At 38.7% G+C, this 19,271-nt stretch overlaps 1 protein-coding gene across 1 annotated transcript in view; it reads left to right on the top strand.

Annotated features, from left to right (window-relative positions):
- Positions 1-19,271, top strand: part of MS3_00010254 (uncharacterized protein) — a gene marked incomplete at both ends in the record, with an annotated part of 42,522 nt that overhangs the window by 12,553 nt on the left and 10,698 nt on the right. Inside the window, 3 exons of the mRNA XM_051218612.1 lie at positions 1,762-1,920; positions 3,413-3,547; positions 5,836-6,059. Coding sequence (XP_051075577.1) covers positions 1,762-1,920; positions 3,413-3,547; positions 5,836-6,059 — 518 coding nt within the window. The remainder of the gene's footprint in view (positions 1-1,761; positions 1,921-3,412; positions 3,548-5,835; positions 6,060-19,271) is intronic.

Raw genomic sequence — 19,271 nt, 5'->3', positions numbered from 1 at the left:
ATTTTTTTGTGATTGGTACTTTTATTGTGGAAAATATTTTGCTCTTTGTCTTGTCAATTACTTGTCGCTATACTAATCTGGCGAATTGAGACTTGAACAGATGTACATTTATGCCAAGTTTTATTTTGTTCATGACTAAATGACTGATCAGTTCGAGTTCCGTGAAAGCAAAAAAAGGGAAATTAACAAAATAACAAATATATTTAGGAAGATAGTTCAATTCACTCAGACAAATCAAGAGCGGCAAAGCATCGGGACCAGACATTTCAGCAGAGGTACTGAAAGCAGATGTGGGAGTAACTGCAAAAATACTACACATTCTCTTCAGCAAAACTTGGGATAAAGAACAAGTATCAACAGATTGGAAAGAAGAACACCTGATAAAAACACCAAACAGGCGATCTCAGAAAGTTTGAGAACTACAGAGGCATCGCTTTTCTCACAATGCCAGGAGACATATTCAACAGGGTGTTGTTGAACAGATTGAAGGACTCCGTAGACGCCCAACTTCGAGACCGACAGGTTGGATTCCATAAGGATAGGATCGTGTACAGATCAAATCGCAACTCTACGGATCATTGTTGAACAATCAATTGACCGGGATTCATCACTTCACATAAACTTTATTTACTATAAGAGAGAATTTGATAGCGTGGACAAAACAACACTACGAAAGCTTCTTCGACACTTTGACGTGCCTTAGAAGATAGTCAATATCATGCGGAATTCCTATGGTGGGGTAAACTGCAAAATTGTGCATAGAGAACAACTCACAGACTCATTCGAAGTAAAGACAGGTGTCAGGTAAGATTGCTTACTCTCACTCTTTCTCTTTTTCTTGATGATCGACCGTATCATGAAGACGTCAACATCTGAGATGGAGCACGGAATACAGTGGGGATATAGGATAAAGTTGAACGATCTAGACTTCGCAGATGATCTGGCCCTTCTATCGCACACACAACAACAAATGCAGGAGAAGACGACCAGTTTAGCAGCAGTAGGTCTCATTATACACAAAGGGAAAAGCAATACAACACAGCATGCACCAGTCAAATCACAATTTACGGAGAAGCTTTGAAGGATGTCAAAACCTTTACATATCTGGACAGCATCACTGATGTACACGGTGGATCTGATACATATGTGAAGGCGCGAATCGGCAAAGGAAGATCAGCATATCTACAATTGAGAATATCTTTAAATCAAAACAACTATCAACCAACACGAACGTCAGAATTTTCAATAAAAATGTCAAGACAGTTCTACTGTATGGGGTGGAAACTTGGAGAACTACCACAGCCATCATCCAGAAGATGCAGACGTTTATTAACAGTTGTCTACACATAATACTTCGAATCCGTTGGCCAGACACCGTCAGCAACAACCTACTGTGGGAAAGAACAAATCAGATCATAGCGGAGGAAGAAGCTCTGGAAGTGAATAGGACACACATTGAAGAATGCACCCAACTGCGTCACAAGGCAAGCTCTCATCTGCAATCCTAAGGGCCAAAAGAGGGGAGGAAAATGAAAGAACCTGTTTCGTCGAGAAATGGACACAGACATGATAAGAATGAACAACGATTGGATAGAACCAGAAAGGAAGGCTCAGGACAGAGTGTGTTGGAGAATGCCGTTCGGCGGCTAATGCTCCATTGGGAGCAACAGACGCAAGTAAGTAAGTTCAGCTCACAAATACGTGTACCTAAATACCACTAAAATAATAGTAATTCACTCAATGTTTTTATCTTCTGTTCAGTCTCAGTCTTTATTTGAACGAAGTCAATTTAAACAAACAGAAGATATCGCCGAATTGAACCGATTAAAACAACGAGAAAATGAATTAATGCATATGAATGCAATGCTTCGTCAAGATGTATTGCTGAAATCTAGAGAGAACGAAAAGCTTCAACAAGAGGTATGTAAAAAGGAGGTTATGTTTCATTGATACAGTAACTATTACAAATCATCAGTTATCAGTCGTAATTCCACTAATAAATAAACCCAAAATCTTCAGATCATGCGGCGAGCATATAACTGTCAAATTACTCGGTCGAGGTACTAAGGTTTACATTTCTAACTTTAATCAATTTGCGATAGAGTACGACGATCACTTCATGTCATTTGGGATGACTGTTTTGAGTTTGACACTTCTGGAATTCACCGGATCTCATCTACAAACAGGCCACTAGCAAGCACAAACACTTTCTTACGGTTTAGTGGAGAGAATTCTCTTTTGTATTTGATTTTTGCCACAGACTGACTTGAACATCTTGTCTTTGATTTTTCAAAATGGTTGTAGGTGCCCACTACGAAAGCACTTTACTCTGAAACATAACAGGTCTCTGATAATTTTATATGCTCCAAAGATCATCATTGTATAAGCTGTCTGACTTCGTATGAGTATAGAAAAGCTTTTCTTATCAAGTAAAACCCTTTTTTCTATCGTATAAGAATGTTGAGAAGGTTATTACGGTTGAAGTGCTGTTTTCATATGCAGAAGCAACTAGAGTAGGCAAGAATAATAAAGAGAGAACATTAGCCAGGTTTAATTGGCTAAGAGGAAGATACTTCAAAACTTCAAACTCATTAGTCGGCCTAACATCCGTATCTTTTGTTTGAGAACTAGTTTAATTATTCATCAGCCAACAACTCTGACGTAGCTTGTTGCATGAAACCCCATTGTTGGATGATCTTAGCCTATATTCATACTAAAGACGCAACAAATTCCTTTAATAATTAGTAATACTAATAAGCCAATTTTATGCTGTATTAAATTATTCTAAAATGTGTATTATAAAATCCTTTCTGATGCGTAAAATTGTCAGATGATGAATAATAGGAAGTAGTATACCGTAAATGTATCCCCATGGTCCTTAGACAGTTTACGTCTTTAGGCCTCGCACTATAAATGAAGTTGACTGAGGTTTGAGGAGAACTTTGTAACTCATTTAAAGTCATGAATTATAGACACCTTTTAATCACAATTAGTGTGGAATCACTCAGACCAGATAAAACATTGTCACATATTTGTGGAGTCTCAAGATTTTAAACATGAATGTCTAAAAGTTGATAAAAATGAATATTGCCCCATCAGTATGAATGATTTAGGTACGACTCGTCTTATAGACCAATAATAACACATATTTCTCCAAAATGTAATAATGTTCCACCAACATCATGATGAAAGTGAGTGTTGTTTATTATTTCATTTCCTTAACTACATCGTGGAAAATGTGATTCAAAATTGCCTGAACAAAATTATTACAACACAAAATGTTGGATTTCTGAAGTTTATCCCCTACAGCATACAGTATTTTTTAAGCACATAACTACAATTTACATTAGTATTTCTTGGTAGTTTTTATACGTGATCATTTAATAAGTACTTTTTATGCTAATTGAATCAGCTTGCTTATCAAGAAAAAACGTCTGATAGCTTGTTATCAGGAAAACAAATCCAACCAGATTTAACTCAACAGTTTGAAGCTTTGAAGAAGGAACGTCAACTATTTATTGAAAATATGAAGAAGATTAATGAAGAGGTATGTCTCATATATGTAAAACAAACACATTCCTAGAAATCAAAAAGATGATTAAGAATCTATCAGATAGTTTATACCTCATCCTTATCTATTTGATGTAACGTCATTGTAATATTTTAACTTATGTACTTGCGCCTGATACCCCTCGTGAAGTAGCAGAGGCCGCTCACCGGCATTCTCCACCAAAATCTGTCCTGAAAATCCTTTCCAGTTGCTATTCACCCTTTTAATGTCTACTTCCGATTCTCGATGCAGTGTGTTCATTGGTCTTCCTCTTTTCCCTTTCCCTTCAGGATTCCAAGTTAGCGATTGCCTCGTGATTCAGTTTTGTGATTTCCTCAATGTGTCTTATCCACTTCCGACGTCTTTTTCTAGTCTTCTCTTCAAATAGAAGCTGGTTTATTCTCTCCTACAGCACACTGTTGCTGATGGTGTCCGGTGAACAGACACTGTGTATCTTACGTAGACGATTGTTTATAAACACTTGTACATGCTTGATGATTATTGTAGTGGTTCTCCATGTTTCAGCTCCATAGAGTAGAACTGTCTTGATGTTCGCGTTGAAGATTCTGACTTTGATATTGGTTGACAGTTGTTTGGAGTTCCATATGTTCCTAAACTGTGGAAATGCCGCCCTAACTTTGCCAATAATTGCCTTTACATCCGCATCGAATTCTCCTCGCTCATCGATCACACTGAACATGTCATGTACATGAAAGGTCCCACCTGTTGCAGGGTGTCTCCATCAAATGTGATTGGGTCGTTTGGTGTTCTCCGTGTTGTATTTGAGGATGTTGGATTTTTCCTTGTATATGTTAAGACCTACTGCTGCTGCTACACTAGTTGATTTAATTGACATTTCTTCATGTGCATAGAACAGGAGAGCTAGGTTATCTGTGCCGTCCAAATCGGCTATTTGTATCCAAGCTGTCCACTGTATTATTTGCGTCCCTTGGGATGTGTAGGACTTCGTTATCCGGTGAACCGCCTGAAGAAAGAGAAAGGGAGTAAGCAGCCTTGTAGCTGTTCTATGGCATATATCTCTTTTAGCGTTACTCCCGATCTCAAGCCCGGGTAAAAGAGGAAGGTTGGGCACCATTCCACAGAAAGCAACCATTCTAAAAAATGCTAACCGGAATAGACAAATTAAACAGCTATGCACTGGTCTCAAAATATTATTGTTCAGTGTCAACAGCCATATCCACCGTCGATGTTATATGTTTAATGTTCTCCCTTTTTAGCCGACGCTTGAGAATAGCTGTCGATGATATGGATGCATTTAAGGCTGCGGATCTTTATGAAGAAAGGTTTATCAAGCCTGCATAAGGATAGCAAAGCCAAGTGATCAGAGAGCATTGTAACGTTTGAAGTACCAACTTTAAGAGACGGCTACTGGAAATCGCCCAAATTTATTTGAGTTATTAGCAGGAGGAAATCATTGGTGTAGTGACAAAACGTCAGGTTTATGACGTGTCGATTATCATTTTTCAAATACGTTTCGAGCACTGGGTAGAGAAGTGGCTAATCACCCCATTAAGGTCATAAGAAGATAATTCTGCACTGTTTATAACTACCAGTTTCGTCCTGTTTCTATATTCCTCTTTCAGTTTCCTGTCGTCAATATTCCAAAAGCAATTTCAGATGAAGTACATCACGACATATATCTGTTATCCGAACACAGACCTTTCGGTCTCTTGTATCGACGATATTCAGTGACAAACAATGTATTACGAATTGAGTGAAGATGGGGAATTCAGACCAGTGGTCTGCTATTCATTTTGGTAACCGAAGATCTTCAGACAATTACTGCCTGGGAGATCCTAAAAAAAATATAAAAAGCCGTCCAGTTCACCCTGTTTCTCGATGTTTCCTTAGCTTGATTCACTGTGTGATAAAAGTCATTCTCAAAAGTAAGATCGAAGGTGAATAGGTAGGGTTAGTAACAATCAGTACATATCAAGTCGACTATCATGTGAGCTGAATAGGCACAATAATCACAAGACAATATCGTAACAACGATTATCTTTATTTAGTAAATGTTATATTAACTAGAAATACAGGAAACAGTAGTATTAGGAATTCAAATAAGGTCATGACATGTTACCTCATAGTGTTGTAAATTTCTTTCGATTCTATTTGACAGCAATTAGTATGTGTAATAAATTTCACCATATAGACATTGAGCCCCACACACACAGTTTAAACAACCCTTTTGACAATAAAATAAGCACATTAAACGGTGTTAAGACCGAATTCAATTATTTCTTTATACAAATATTCGATTTCAGATTGCTGAACAAAAAATAAAAATTGATCGATTAGAGCAAGAGAAAACCAAACCTTCAAATAATGATAGTTGGAAAAACAAACACACTAATGGCAATGATGATATACAGTTATTATTGAATGAAGAAAGTCTATCCCCTGTAAACATCAATAAAGCTAATACATCGCCAACAAGTCGAAAACCAGTGGATGAAGCAATTATCAAGGCAGTCCAAAGACCTAGAAAGTGACATTTCATGGTCTCTTCAAAAATACCTGACGTAAACAGATCAATGGAACACAAAATAGAGAAATGAAAGCGATTACAACCGGGTTGTTCCTTTGGATTTTGTAATTTAACCCACCTATCTATCTAGATTATGATCAATCGAAAAACGACAGTATTAATCATGAGAAATGAAATATTTTTAAATTTGTCTCTAAGAGTTCTGATTTTATGACGTGTTGAAAACGCTGGATATTTGTAACTACATGTACTTATTAGCAAATAACTAGTGACATCACTGAATATCTTGTCAAAAACCATAGATAGTGCTGAGGCTTTAGTGGTAAATAAATCCCCAAAATAAATAGCTCTGTAAGTCTTCAACATTGGATGCTGCCCACATTAGTTTCCATGGTCTCACCTAGCCGGAGACGCTCGGTCATGCATCAGCATCAGATCACGAGTGGGAACGCCGTACTCAGCAACCCCTGCAATCGCTAGCCAGATTAGATCAGTTGATTCACGATATATTGTTAGCCTATCAAATATATCTTCGAACCTCCTCGCTTCTGTCCTTTGATTTCACTTGGTGGGTACGATTCATATTAGAAGCGTTGACAAACTACGAATATCTGTGGCATCTTCAAAGCCAACTGGAATAAACCGTATGCGGAGCAGAGTGCACAAACTGCGAGTATTAGCTAAGATTAAGGTGAGTGGAAGTTTTATTATTTAGATGTCCTTATCTGTAGTAGCTGAAGAATCATAAAACATATAATCGACCTGTATCGGAGAGCAGTGACCGGATAACAGATGTCAGTTCTATACCGTTATATTCTGTAGCACGGTGTCCTATCATAAGCGGACCACTTCTCTTCTTTCACCCAGTCACACTACGCTATTAATTTTACAGGACGTTTCGCGAGACTGCAGCCGACTTCATTCGTCATTTTAATGTCGTCAGCCAAGCGATTCTCGTGCTTATCTGCACTTTTCGGTAGACTAGTAGCTAGTATAGAACCTTTCCCCGCACTCCACTTCTTTGCTACGAAATATCAGCATGCTACATAACATAATCACAATTCAACTCAGTTCTTTAAAAGAAAAGCGTCGTGTACGAAACCAAACCATCGATAGCTGGGTTACAAAGAATGACTTTGCTTACGATATTCATAGCTTAAGAACGTTAGCGTGTAAGTGAATCATGCCCTTCATGCTCTTGATTAGTATTGAGTTTAGCATATGGTCTGGAATACTGTTTGGACACACAAAATGGAGCAGATGGCGTTTTAGAGCTCCACTCTTAAATTCACATGATTGACCTACAAGATTGTAAGGGGATGTAGATGCAGTTTCATAGTATCAATTGAACAAAATAAGTTCGTATTTTATTTGTTCTCTTTGCACTCTGGAGCCTACGTACACTATTGGGTTTGAGTCCATGTTTTATGACTCCACTAAGTGGGTGCTCTGAATCGATCAGGATAAATTAAGCACCAAACGTCCTAATTGTCTCCTTGAGTAGAAATATTATACGGCTGATTATTCATAATTCTGGCTTCAATGACAATGAGCGGAACTCCGCTTACTTCAGTTTTTGTGGCTGGATAGTATCATTAAACCAGACACAATCAGCGTGATTCAAGGCTGCATAAAGAAACCTGCAACATTTGAACGAATTGCACGTACGTAGGTCTGAATGCGCATAAGAAACTATTTCATTTTGAGTCGACATTGGTAATCAATCATAAGCAATATCCTCAAATGCTCCTGTACAGGTTGAGCTCACTTTCTCTCTGAAAATCCCCTCATGCGTTCATTCATTAATAAACACTGTCTGAGAAGTTATACTCACTGCCTTCTAGAAATGTGTTCTTCAGAAAAATTGGAGAATGAAGAGTGGATGTCCAGTGCTTGTACAAAATTTGTAGAAAATGACTGTTCACCTAGAGTAAGAGAACCCTGATTCCAATTCAATGGTGCGAATGGGGTTCAGAATCTAGAGGAGGTATATGGAGTGCGAGCCTGTATTTAGTCATCGGGGACGACGGGAGTGGATCCCCTGAGGAAAAGCTACTGGCTCTTGGACAAGACCTTTGAATCAAAGGGTCCCTGAGGTAACCACGTGCCTTATTCTGTGCACTCAGAAAGTATCTCAGTCTTCTCACAAATATGATAGTGTATAAATATGAAGAAAGTGCCATATTGGCTCCGCAAAGCTTCCCATGCAACAGATACTCACAATGATTCCATTAAAAATGTGTCGATTTTATAAAACATCAAAATGCTGCTCCATTCTGTATTTATCTCTATTTCCCAACGTACTCAGCAGCTAATCCACGTCGAAAGCTCTAACGTGTCTCAGTGACACCAAATCCCTAAGTGGTCAAAACCATGAATGCTACCACCAAACACGAAATCCAGATAAGTTTTTCCCGAAAAGTCATGTGCTGGCCTTCTCCAACGTTCGTATACTGAAGCAGATTGGGCAACAGATAAGTCTTACCGTGCATCTTGAAACTGCTAACATTCATGTTTGCAGTAGATCAGAGACCCGTATGCAACGTTCTAGTGAATTACTACAAATTACTTACCCACCTGCCGATCTGAACAGTCTGCACAAAGTGAGTATAAGTCGATGCTGGAAACGATGCCTTTTCGCTATTGTCTACACCTTGGCAGATTATAGTTCGAAAGTAATGACAGGTGGATCCTATCACTAGTTGAATGATCTTCCCGAGAAAGCGCATGCCACAGATATTGCATTGCTAACCGGACATCTAAATTTGAAACTCGAAAGTCTATGCACAGAGGAAAGTCACTTGGCAGTCCAATGAGCACTCAACAGTCACTTGTCAGTTAATGGTGAACAGTCATTGCAGATTTGCTCTCTGGCACATTCCCTCTTCAAATTAGGCATCCACTCAAACTGATCATTTCGCAACCACCTACTGTTAGCGTGGCTGGACACAAGTTTTCCGCACTTGTTGAAGTACATATCTGGACTCTGATCACACCCTGCTTTGAATCGATCTCATCTTATTTTTCAGTGACCAATAAATTTGTCTTTCTGAGAAGTCAATTGACTGTGGCTTTCGTTGCAACCAAGTATCAAACCGAGATATGTAAAACACTATCAGTTGACCTACCGAAAAGCATAGATGAGCACTGGCCGCAATTGCATAACTCCACGGAAATGACGAGTAAACTCGCTTGCTATTTGGTGAGATGTTCGGTTTATAAATACTAGGTTTCTACAAATACCTCGCAAATCGTTGAGACACGTTGGCCTAATAAAGCTAACTGGGAATTCGACATTAAATTACCGTCACGATTATTGCATCCCAACAGTCGTGCTTCCTCATATGATGATCACCTACGTCTCATTGAGGACTATCACCTGGGATTATCTGTTCACGCAAGGTGTGTCTGAGAAATTTATTGAAATCTTGAAGGTTCACTGCACAAACATCTCAGACAGTAAGTACATACAAGCAATTTGTTTTACGTCATTCCATTCCAGAATAGGTTTAGGTAGGTTTGGTTAATCTCGTCATTCCCATTGAACTTTGTAATTGAAGAAAGCTCTGGTGGGATTAGATAGGGGTGGTGGTTCGCTGAAAGAACACATAATACGCGTTCTAATCTCCTCAGCTAATGAAGACTCACCACTTTACATATCGACTTGTCATCTTTATCCAATATCCTGAGTCTATACTGTGCATCGCTCATTCGGTAGTCCCAACAAACGTGAGCAATACTTTGAAGATACTTGTGACTGGATGGTAATAATCTACAAATACCTGTGTTTAAAAATCATTTCACAACCATAAAGTGGGACAAATCAAACTAATGTGAAGTTAGAAGATCAAAAATTCGACTTATAACACAGGTACCACAAGTTGGAAGAGTCAAGGAACTTTCTGAAAAGCGAAAAGTGGAGAATTTGAGAAACCAACATCTCACAACTGGAAAAATCATTTATTAGCGCGAGCTTATTGGCAGGTTAGTAAACTAATGTATCTACCCAAATATTAAGTGAGTATTTCACGACTTGATATTCCAACAAAAACAGTCAAGTAGACAACATGAACAACAGTCGTTTAAATGATACATAATCTCAAAACATTACTTACCACGCCAATTTGTCAAAGATATTAGACAGAATAACAGCTTAAGCAAATGCACAAATATTCACATATGTGCATAACTATTTACAAACTGGTCTTAAGCCAGTGGAGTCAATAAAAACAAACTAAACACAAATACAATAATTTTTCACTCAATGAATTAAAATTACAAAATAATGATTGCGATGCCTAGATAAACTTGATATATACATAATTTTTGAGAGCAATGTTTAACCGTAAGAGTATGAAAAGTTCTTATTATGTTGAAAGAATGAATTAAAATAAAGGTTGTCTTGCAGGAAGATTTGAAAGAAACGATGAACAGCAATATCGGTGGGACGCGAGATTGTGCAAACATCCATCAATATGAAAGATCGTGTGGCAAAAGTAACCGAAGCCGAACAACGTGAACTCAAAGTAAATTACACAGATTAAAGGGATACTCATTTAGCAATAGTGTCGGCATCAACTGGTTGCTTTGAATCTAAGTTATTCTGATCAACTGACTACACGAGATAAACTAAATTACGTTGAAGAACGACCTACAGTTGGGCCGATTCACGGAATCGACCTTTTTCAGCAAGTTTAGCAACTAAATGGATATGTTCATTCACGTGCAAAAGCTAAGAGATTGAGGAACAACAATTTATTAGTACTTACACACTTAGTACTTGTTGCTTCATGAGCGATTACGTATCTAGAGATATTTTGCGCAAAAGCTCCAGACATTTCTGCTTACTGCGAAATTGGAACCTGCAGATATTTTCAGATTAATGCTATTAAAAACCTACATGGAGAAAGAAACAAAAGTCCAAAATTATGTTTTTCAATGATTTGAGATTTACAACCAGGAAGACCGTTAGGACTCTAATTTGTGGCAACCTCTGAGTGGCGTTAAGGTGACTTTGAGAATATACATCTAATTACTAGAGCAAGATCAACTATTGCGGTCTACTCCAGGTGACCGTGAGTTTGACCACAAACGACGGCTGTTACGTAATGAAATTGGACAGAGAATGCGTAAGTACCGAGAAGCCTTGTGGTCGGAGCGTGCTGAGGGGCTCGAGACATCAGGTGCATCTGGTGATTATCGGAAGCTCTCTTATATCTTAAAGGCTGATTTCTTGATATACCGCGTATAACAGAGAACTAGAACACCGAAACCCTTCCAAGTCGCAGTAAAAAAACAAAAGACTAACGAAAGGAATATTATTCCAAATAGTGTCAATTGTAGTACAAAATTGTCAGGTATTTATAGTTTTTAATAAGAACGAAATCATCATTATAGTCCACCAATCCGCGTACATGGGGTTATTAGCATTGACCAATCAGGAGGTTACACATTGAATTCTAGAATATTCTTCTAAAAGGTGATTGGATGGAATATCTTCGGCTCCATCTGAGCCTCCCACAGCTTCCTCGAGCTCACCCGTGGTCCGTCGTCACACCTCCTCCTTTTAGTCTGTTGAGTAAGACTTCTTTCTCGGATCCACGTGAAAGTTTGTTGCCGCATTCCCCTTGCGGCCCATCACCCTCGAGGGTTGTATAGCTTTCCCCTTGCGTCGTTTGTCTCTGCTATGTTTGCGCTCATGATGGCTTTTCCGAGATGATACCACAAGGAATTCAAATGGGAGCCGGCTTTCTGGGACCATCGTACTGCCGTCTCTGTATTTGATTTACGTGTCTTATGCATTTTGCGGACTGGGTACGGTATATTTCCGATTCGATGTTTTATGACACCTGGTTCTCACTTCCTATTACCCTGATACGATCTGACAAGTACCTTTTCACCCACATGGAAGCTACGAGTGACCGTGTGATATTCATTTGCGGTTTTTTGTCTTTCTGGGCGGCAACATACCGTTAAAGACCGTCTGGATTTTCCTTCTGAACATACGCTCGGCTGGCGACTTTCCTTCTGGTACTGCAGGATTGGTGGTAACTCTGTACGACATTGAGAACTTACTGATCACTTGTTCTGGAATGCCCTCACTTCCCCCCTTGATCAGAGCTCTTTTTAACGTATCTACGAATCTTTCTGCTCTGCCATTCGACTGAGGATGGTACGGAGGAGATTGTAGATGCGATATACCATTTTCACTGCAAAAGCGTTTGAAAACAGATGACATAAATTGAGTACCGTTGTTGGTCACTAAGATCTCTGGAACGCCGAAACTAGCAAATAATCCTGACAATCTTCTCATAGTACTCTCCGATGTCATTTTCGACATGTCATATACTTCTGGCCATTTTGTGAAAGCATCGACAACAACTAAGTAATTTCTGCCTTGTATTGGTCCGGCGAAATCAGCATGTATTCTTTGCCAAGGTTCGTCCGGTTTAGGCAATGGTTGTGATTCAACTTTCGTTGGATTCTTTGCAGACTCTAGACAGGACCAACAACTGCGACATTTTTGTTCTTTATCACGGTCCATTGACAGCCAGTATGCATAGCTGCGAGCTAGTGACTTCATTTTACTTAACCCCGGGTGCCCGCTGTGGAACTACTTAATGACTTGGTTTCGAAGATTTCTGGGGATAACGATACGATAGCCAAACATGATACATGAATCGACAACTGTTAATGACTCTCGTCGACGAAACTATTATAAGAGTTCTCGGTGTAGTCTAGATGAAGGCCACATGTTGAGTATGCAGTGGCGAACAATCTTTAATGCACTATCGTTCTTGCTAGCCTCTTTAATGGCTTCGAATGTAACCGGGAGTCCGGAAACTGCGTCTACCAATACTTTATGAACCTCAGCCTCAACATCTATGGCAGCTACAAGCACCTCTTTTTCTTGTTTGCATGTGAACCAATCAGTCTTGAGAGGTCATCTGCTTGTCCAAAATCCGTTGTTGGTTGATACTTTATCTTGAAATCATAGCCCAGCAGCGTAGTTGCCCATCTCTGTAGCCTGTTTGCTGTATATACAGGGATATTTTTTTTCGATCCAAAAACTGCCCGTAACGGTTTATGGTCTGTAAGTAAGGTGAGGTGTCTACCAGACAGCATCTTGTGGAACATTTTCACAGCAGATTTAATGGAGAGGGCTTTATTTCTATGTGACTGTAGTTCCTTTCAGTCATAGTCAGCGATCTCGCAGCGTGGGCGATTGCTGTTTCAGACCCGTCAGAGTAGGTTTGTGAAATCACTGCCCCGATTTCGTAGTTAGATGCATCTGCTGCGACTATAATTGGAAGATGTGGATCATAGTGTGTCAATAAAAGATTTGATGATAGAAGCTGTTTTAGTTTTAGGAATGCTTCCTGACATTCGGTTGACTATAACCATTTGGCATCTTTTTTCAGTAGGCAATTAAGAGGAGCACGATGACGATGTCAATCTGGAAGAAAAACACCATGATGACTAATCATTCCCGAGAAAGAACGTAAAGTTGGTACATTCGTCGATGGAGGCATGGAGTTTACAGCTTTGATGTTTTCAGGGTCAGGTTTTCTTCCGTTTTTATTGATTATAAATCCCAAGTAGCGGATTGCTCCATGAAAAAATCACATTTTTCGGCACGCAGTCTGAACTCATAATCTGCTATGCGTTTGAGAACCGTATCCACCTTATTCTCGAAATCAGCATAGTTTGTACCCATGATCAATATATCATCGAGATAGACCGCGGTACAAGGAATGTCTTGTAACATAGTATCCATAACTTGTTGGGAGACTCAAGGGGCAGTCTTTACTCCAAAAAGAAGTCTGTTGTGCCGGAATAATCCCTTGTGAGTGTTTATTGTTAAGTAATGCTTACATTCTTCCTCTACTTGAATCTGTAGATAAGCGTCTGATAGGCCTTATTTTGCAAAATACTTACCCCCATTCAGTTTCGCAAATAGATGCTCTGGTACCGGCAAGGGGTATTGATGTACTTCAAGTGCTTCATTTAATCCAGTCGAATAGTCTGCACATAGCCGGATGCTTTCATTTGTCTTTTTGACAATCACTATTGGAGCTGCCCAATCAGAAAAAATTACTGGCTGTATTATTCCACTTCTTTCCAGACGCTCTAATTCTTGTTCAAAAATAGGCAGCGCTGCATAGGGTACCGGACGTTTTGGTTCGAGGAAGAGGGTAACTCCCGGTTTAAGAATCAGTTGTACTTTTATCTTTTTACATTCCTCCAACTCTTCCGTAAAGACTTGACTATGTCTTTCTCATACAAACCCTTCAGGTCCTTTTCTACTGGCTTATTGGTTCTCACGGCGCTACATATGTGGTTAATGGGGTGATTCGCTAATTGTAGTGTTTCTATTAAGTCTAGACCCAGTAAATCTAGTCCTGGTTTCTCTGTGAGATATAATGTTGCATTCGTTTTCGCGTTCCCTTTCGAAACTATACAACAAACCTCTCCAACAATATTTAGTTTTCCTCCAGAAGCGCTGTGAGCTAACTGGGTTGTTGGAAGCACCTGTGGTTTTCCGATAAGATTCCAAGTTCTTTGACTAATAAATGTGATGTCCGAAGCGGTGTCGAGCTGCAGGCGGGCACGCTTTTTATTTATATCTAAGTTTACATACTTTCTTTGGCGGCAAATTCGTGCTCGGTTATGTGATACCAATATTTTGTTTGTTTGGGCACTATATCTGTATTTCTTCGAGTAGGGCTTCAAAGAATGTCGCTTATAGGTTCCTTTTCTGCAGCGGTTTTCTATATGTCCCTTCGGATGACATTTGCTACAACAATGTTCTTCATATGGGCAGAACCTTTTATAATGCCAACCACCACAAGACGAACATGGAGATGAAGGCTGATTGTCTGTGTGCGATAGTTTTCTTGAGCGGGAATCTTTCTTTCCGCTTACAGCATGAACGTATGGCAACTGGCCATTATTTTTGACCATGGAAGTGTCATGCTTTAGGTTTACCAATCTCTGGCGCTCTGTGGTTACTTCTTGTAGTGCCATATTCGGGCATTGTTCAATTTTACTCAAAATTCTGGTTCTAATATCAGCATCTTCGGGAGATTGGAGGCTGTACACAAACACAAGACACTTAAACTGGTCTTTTGTCATTGCTGATAATTTGAAGCGCTCAAATTCACGGTTTACTAACCCCGCATGCTTCACTCAGTCATCATCACCTGCTTTTGTCATCTTGAGACATTGATAACGAATAACAAACAAGGATGATCATCCAGCAAAAATTTACGACAAAATTTCAATCGTTGCATCAAACGAAAAATCTCTTGGATTCTTTGGAAGGATAAAGTTACTGTAACGTTCATGTTCAACAGTTCACAGTTTTCGTAAGCGAATTCTGACCTTAGCGGCTTCATCAAGTTTTTTAAGGACAACTCTGAATACATCTTCATATTTCTTGAAACAGGTTTCAAAAGTAATGCCAGCCGAACCATTAAAATTAAATTCATGGATAGAGTTAATTATCATCCATGGTCATCTTGGATGATGGGCAGAGTTATTCGAAGGGCAGTTCAACTGACATGCTGTTCCGGCAATATCGATCGAACTGTTCTGCCCTCTATGCCTGGTGACGACTGATGCACCAAATTAGACGGAAGTCCGCAAGGGACCCAAACTATTGAAGCGCCACAGGTCTTCGGGCCCAGATGACTTGCCTCCGGCCCTTTTTAAAGACAGTGGTGACATTATGGCTAAGGAACTGGATGTGTTGTTCAAAAAGTCTGGGAACTAGAGAGTGCTCAAGCACCATGTAACGAGTAGATAGTTGTCCCTATCTTTAAAAAGGTTCACGTCGTATCTGAAAAAACTATCGGGGATAAGTCTACTTCCGATTGCGTCCAAACTGTTGGCTTCCGTCAAAGTTCATAGGTTGTTCAAAACCTCGAAGAGACTGACTCGCCACGAGCAGGCTGGTTTTTGTTCCGGTCGAGGACGTATCGATTATATCTCCACCCTCGACCAATTGTTAGAACACCGTCATAATTCACTGTTTCTTGACTGCCTTCGATTCGTTGGACAGGATTGTTCTCTGGGACTGTCTATTAAAGAAGAGTGCGCCTGAGAAGTTCGTTAACATCCTAAAAGCCCTATATACAAGCACCTCAGGTAGAGTGAAAACAAACAACCATTTTTCTCCATTGTTCCATTCAAGCAGTGGAGTTTGACAGGGTTGCACAATCTCACCATTCCTCTTCAACTCTGCCATCGATGGTATTCTGGAAACAGCTCTGATGAATATAAGTAATGGTGGTGTGGATCTGTTGCCTGGAGAAAGACTTCTAGATTTTGAGTATGCAGATGATGTCATGTTATTGAGCGATAATGCCCAAGCCATGCAATCCGCACTTAATCAGTTGGCGATCAGTCTCCGTCAGAACGGTATGTGCTTTGCACCTTCGAAGTGCAAAGAACTTCTTCAAGACTGGCAGGATTCCAATTATGTTCTCACTCTGGATGATGAGCAGATAGAAGTAGTCGAGAAGTCGGTATATCTATGTAGCTGCAAAAGAGCTGGGTGTGAATGATGAGGTCAATGCACGTATAGTGAAAGCCAGATCGGTTTATGCCAATCTGGACTATCTCTGGCGCCTTCGTGATGTCAGTCTGGCTGTAAAAGTTCGGATCTACAATGTGTCTGTGAAAGTAGTTCTATTCTATGTTTGTGAAACTTGGCCTCTCCGAGTTGAGGATGTGTTCGTTATGTTTTAATTTAATAACTTAATAATATAAAATTTTCTTGAAGTAATTAAAATAACCCAATATGCTATTGAGTAAATATAATGAAGAGAATTGAGCGACGGAAATTTACCTTTCGACGAAATCACTTATTTAAGCTATACATTCGTTATATGGGAATTACATAATTATAGAAAGATAGAACAGATCGCGTCATTGAGTAAAAATACAGCCGTTTCGTCCTTATATGAAACTCCATATCGTGTGATGACTACTGACTGGCTCCAAGATGGAATTCCTGGAGTTCAAGTGAGAAGCCGAAACACACATGGATGAAATCCATGTGAGACCGATTGTCCTGGATTCGAATCTCACTTCTGGTGAGTTCCGTACTGTGACGAGACGACCGATTGACGCTTCCAGGTCCTCAGTGTGGTCTGACATTCATCGTTTCATGATCTCAATCAAAATTATGACAATCTCCATAATCCCCCATTGAACTCATCAAATTATTTACTATCTTACAATAGTCATTCACTAATTTGATTTCAGTCAAATCTGTTATTATTTCATTTTCTTAATTTTAAAGAACGTGAAAACCAAATGATTCTATGAGTAAACAACCACTAAACTCACCTGAAATTAGTTGGCAAATGTTCACAGTGTTCATTCATAATTAGAGCAAAACTTTCTTTGAATTGACAGCCAAATGAATTGTTTTTACTTCATTTTATATTTAGAAAAGTATCAATCTTTTGTAAAGTGAGAAATTCACTCATTTTAGTTCCGTGAATGTATGTAGGTGAACGTCAGTCACGTAAGCACATCATTAAAATGTGATGACTTTTATTCTAACTATGATTCATATTACGCTTACTATACAACATACAGTAAAAAGAATACCATCATGTTTGATTAAAGAGATAAAATAAGGTGATAGACAACAACAAAGTATAATCAACGATGGTTCTGTAGACAGTTGAGGTCAACAGAAATATGCTCATTAACTAAATGCACAAATAATTTACATTGAGAATAAAAAAATAGTAAATTTTACTTTGAAAATTGTATAGGAAGTAACAGAAGTGATAGAACTCAGTGTTACGTTATATTCAATCTGTTGAATTGGACAGAATTCTCAGTTTATCAAATCTTATTCCTAAATGCAAACTATTTGAAAGTCAGTGGTGTTTGTATAAAATAATTGTTCCTGTATACTTGATGACTACCTGGTTTCGAAGTGTGAATACAGCAGGTTCGTCTGTGCTCACATGATTGTGTTGATCTAAATTGCGTTATTGAGTGGACTTCTAGTTCCTATAATAATTCATATACTCGTAATCATCGTGTTGGCGTTGCGATAGTTTTTTGTGATGAACAGATGGACATACATTCAGATTACGATGCTTTTGAGGATTATATGCAGAGTTTCGAAATATGGACTGTGACCAAGGATGATGCTGTGTACTTTATTATTGTAGCACATTTCCTTACAGTCGTCGGAAAATCAGCCTACAGAATAATATAAACTTTGACATTTCCATAAAATTCTATTTAGCTTCCTTATTTAACTCTCAAAGAACTTTCGTTTTGATTCAATGTAGTGTTTGTTTTCGTTTCTCGTATGATATTTTATTCTGCATAATATGCGATGTCCTTGTATTTCATTAACATGAACTATGCTCAGTTTGTGATTTCTTATAACTCAAAGTATTTTTCATATATGTAATTTCATCCTAATTAATAATCAAAATGGGTGTACTACCAATATATATAAATGAGTGTATTTTCTACTAGAATCATCATCGTCGTCGTCTTCGTGGTTTGGGGTTAATAAGTCATCACTTATACCAGTCTTTGTGTTCTTACTTTCGCGTCGTGGGAATTGTATAGGTCCCTCGTTCCGAGTATAAGTGATAAGCATTTCCGACATAACAATCAGTGACGACCAGACAGAAAAGGTAACATTAAAAGAGCCAAGACAATAAGCATTCAAACGATTAGTCATCACACTAACCTATCAAATTCTTATTGGATTTTTGAAGTTATTGTATAGAATATCATTTTTCCAAATGATTCACATATTTCTAACGAACTTTCTCATAAATCTGAGGAAAGTATGTTGAATGAATCAAATCATGATCGAAAATCCGATGCAGATTTGATAGATCCTGACTATGTTTAATGATCTGTTGTTCTTCAATGAAGTTCTCAATAAATTTGTGGAAAATACTTCAGAGAAATAAAATCCTAATGACGTAAAATCAAATGTTATTTGTCCTATTAATGCATATGTTTCTTATGGGAAACGTTTGAATGCGTAGCTCGAGCACTAAATAATCACCATTTTGATTACAATTCGGATGATTTCTTATCAAGTGTTGTTTATACGTATCGTGAAATTACTTCTGCTGAATCCTTTGAACAATGTGAGAAATATGTTTTAAATGAAGTCACATCACTTATAACGTTGGGATATGAAGATCCCATATT

This window comes from Schistosoma haematobium, chromosome 1 (genome assembly GCF_000699445.3).
Source record: "Schistosoma haematobium chromosome 1, whole genome shotgun sequence".
Lineage (NCBI taxonomy): Eukaryota > Metazoa > Platyhelminthes > Trematoda > Strigeidida > Schistosomatidae > Schistosoma > Schistosoma haematobium.
This window is presented reverse-complemented; position numbering and strand designations above follow the sequence as displayed.